Here is a 2,530-nt window from a genome sequence, read left to right as displayed (position 1 = left end):
ATAATAAAGATACCAGCAGATGACAACGTTTCCCTAAAAGAAATGGAAAAATTTCAAAATACAAAGACCTGGAAATAGAGGTAACTCGAATGTGGAATCTAAAAACAAACAATTCCTATCATAGTAGGTGCCTTAGGTATGATAAAAAAATATTCAGACAAATACATAACAAAAACACCATGACTTACAAATATATATATAACATACAGAAAATTGCACTACTGGGCACTGCACACATCCTACGCAAAACACTTTCAATACAGTAACCATAAGAGCATCACAGCAAACCACAGCACATACCCAAGGCACACAGAGCTGCGCTCAGTAGTGAAGTGAAAGCACGCTATAAAAATAAAACTACTGAACAGTAATAATAATAATAATGATGATAATAATAATAATAATAATGATAAGAAGAAGAAGAAGAAGAAAGATAATAATAATAATAATGATAATAATAATAATAATAATAATAATAATCCTTTCTGTTGGAGGCACAAGGCCTCAAATTTGTGAGAAGGGGACTTGTTGATTAAATTGACCCCAGTGTTTCACAATAATCAGAATTAGAATAATGGTTTCTAATTTTGGTACAAGGCCAGCAATTTTGTGGGGAAGGAGTAAGACAATTACATCAACTCCAGTATTCAACTGGTACTTATTTTATTGACCCTGAAAGGATGAAAGGTATAGTCGGCCCCAGCAAAATTTGAAATAATAAGAATAATAATAATGACAATAATAATAATGATAATGATAATAATAAGAAGAAGAACAATAATAGTAATAATAATATTGTCTGAACAATACCATATTGTGTAATTTTAATACCATCGCATGATACATGTCACATTACAAAAATTTCAATTACTAACCAATTGTTAACCAATAATGATAATCTTCACTCAACAATTGCTATATAGATTGTTTCTTTTTTTCTTTCTTTTTTCTTCTCTCTCTCTTTTTTTTTTTTTTTTTTTTTTTTTTTTTTTTTTTTTTTTTTTGTTTCACTCCGACCAATGAAAGCTAAAAAATGCTGCTGCAAATGTATTACGAGAAACCTGGCTTATTTATAAATACACTAAACTTGTGAAAAAAGTCAACGCTAGCAGAGTTCGGAGTCACCAAAGAAAATTTCTTCAAGCCATTCACAGGTAACCATAAGTTGTTGTTGTTGTTGTTGTTGTTTTAGTTTTGTTTGTTTGCTTCTTTTTATGGAAGTAAAACCCTAAGGAACACATTCTAGGGATTCACTAAGAATCACATAACAGCAATTCACTAAGGATCGCACAAAAATAATTCAATAAGTATCCCAAAATGGGTATCCCTGAAGCATTCAATTAAAAACCAATCATGAACAATTGATTATGGATTCTGCACACTAATCCAATAAGGATCACATACCAGCAATCCCATATGGATTACTCTCAAAGAATCAAGTAAGGTTCACACACTAGTAACTATGTAATGATCAAACACTAGCAATCACCTAAGGATTGCACACCAAAAATTCAATAAGGATCATGAACTAGTAATCCCCGAAGGACCATAAACTAACAAACCAATAAGCCTCATGATCTAGCAATCCCCTAAGTACAACACCAAAAATCAAAACAAGATCACAAAACTAGCAATCTCCTAGGGATCTTGAATCAATAGTCTGATAAGGATTAAATGCCAGCAACATCTCAAAGTTTAAAAATTAACAACCCTTTAAGGATCATACATCAATTCAATAAGAATTGCACATCATCAAAACTTTAGGCATCAAACAAAATGATTGATTAATGTTTATACAACAATAATCCAGTAACAATTGGTAAGTAAAGTTACCTTTTAGAATCATACCAACTCACAGGGGCTGGTTTCCTGGTTTCTATGGCGTCTATATTCTGCACCTGGATGGGATGTTGGTGTTGGTAATGAAGATTGTAATGCTGATGATGATGGTAGTGATGGTGGTGACAGAGGCAGTTTTAGAACTCCTGTTTATTCCTAAAATGTGTTCTTTTTTTTCATTTCCCCAGTCTTCGAAGAGTTAAAATGGATCAGAGGAAATTAAACGAAAACCAAAACACATTAGTGGATATGGCTAAGGTGAGAACTTCATCTAATAAAATTCTTTGAATATCGTTGAAGTCGTAGGAGAATAAAAAAAAAAAATAATAATAAATAAATAATTAAATAAATGAAATACATTTTTTCAAAATTGAATTCCTACCATGAATGGAACAAAACCAAATAGCCAATACATGAAAACATGTCATATTAATTTGGTAAAAAGAAACAAAAAGATTTTAAAAAAACACATACAAAACAAGAAAAGAGACAGGGAGACAAACAGACAGACAAAGAAACATTATGTACGTTTCTAGATGAATGTGGTGTAAGTTTGGCTCAGTTGCTTATTTTATTACTAATCTAAACTTATATTCCATAACTGTGTGTGTGTGTGAGAGAGAGAGAGAGAGAGAGAGAGTGTATGTATGTACATGAATACATAAATACTGATGTATAAATATATATATAT

The 2,530-nt window shown here is 31.1% G+C and overlaps 1 protein-coding gene across 1 annotated transcript in view; it reads left to right on the top strand.

Annotated features, from left to right (window-relative positions):
- LOC106880106 (small conductance calcium-activated potassium channel protein 1) overlaps positions 1-2,530 on the top strand; it is a 514,884-nt gene that overhangs the window by 400,196 nt on the left and 112,158 nt on the right. Inside the window, exons 8-9 of the mRNA XM_052972057.1 lie at positions 1,027-1,154; positions 2,028-2,097. Coding sequence (XP_052828017.1) covers positions 1,027-1,154; positions 2,028-2,097 — 198 coding nt within the window. The remainder of the gene's footprint in view (positions 1-1,026; positions 1,155-2,027; positions 2,098-2,530) is intronic.

This window comes from Octopus bimaculoides, chromosome 12, assembly GCF_001194135.2.
Source record: "Octopus bimaculoides isolate UCB-OBI-ISO-001 chromosome 12, ASM119413v2, whole genome shotgun sequence".
Lineage (NCBI taxonomy): Eukaryota > Metazoa > Mollusca > Cephalopoda > Octopoda > Octopodidae > Octopus > Octopus bimaculoides.
The sequence above is the reverse complement of the archived record's forward strand: the minus strand, read 5'-3'. Positions and strand labels throughout refer to the sequence as shown.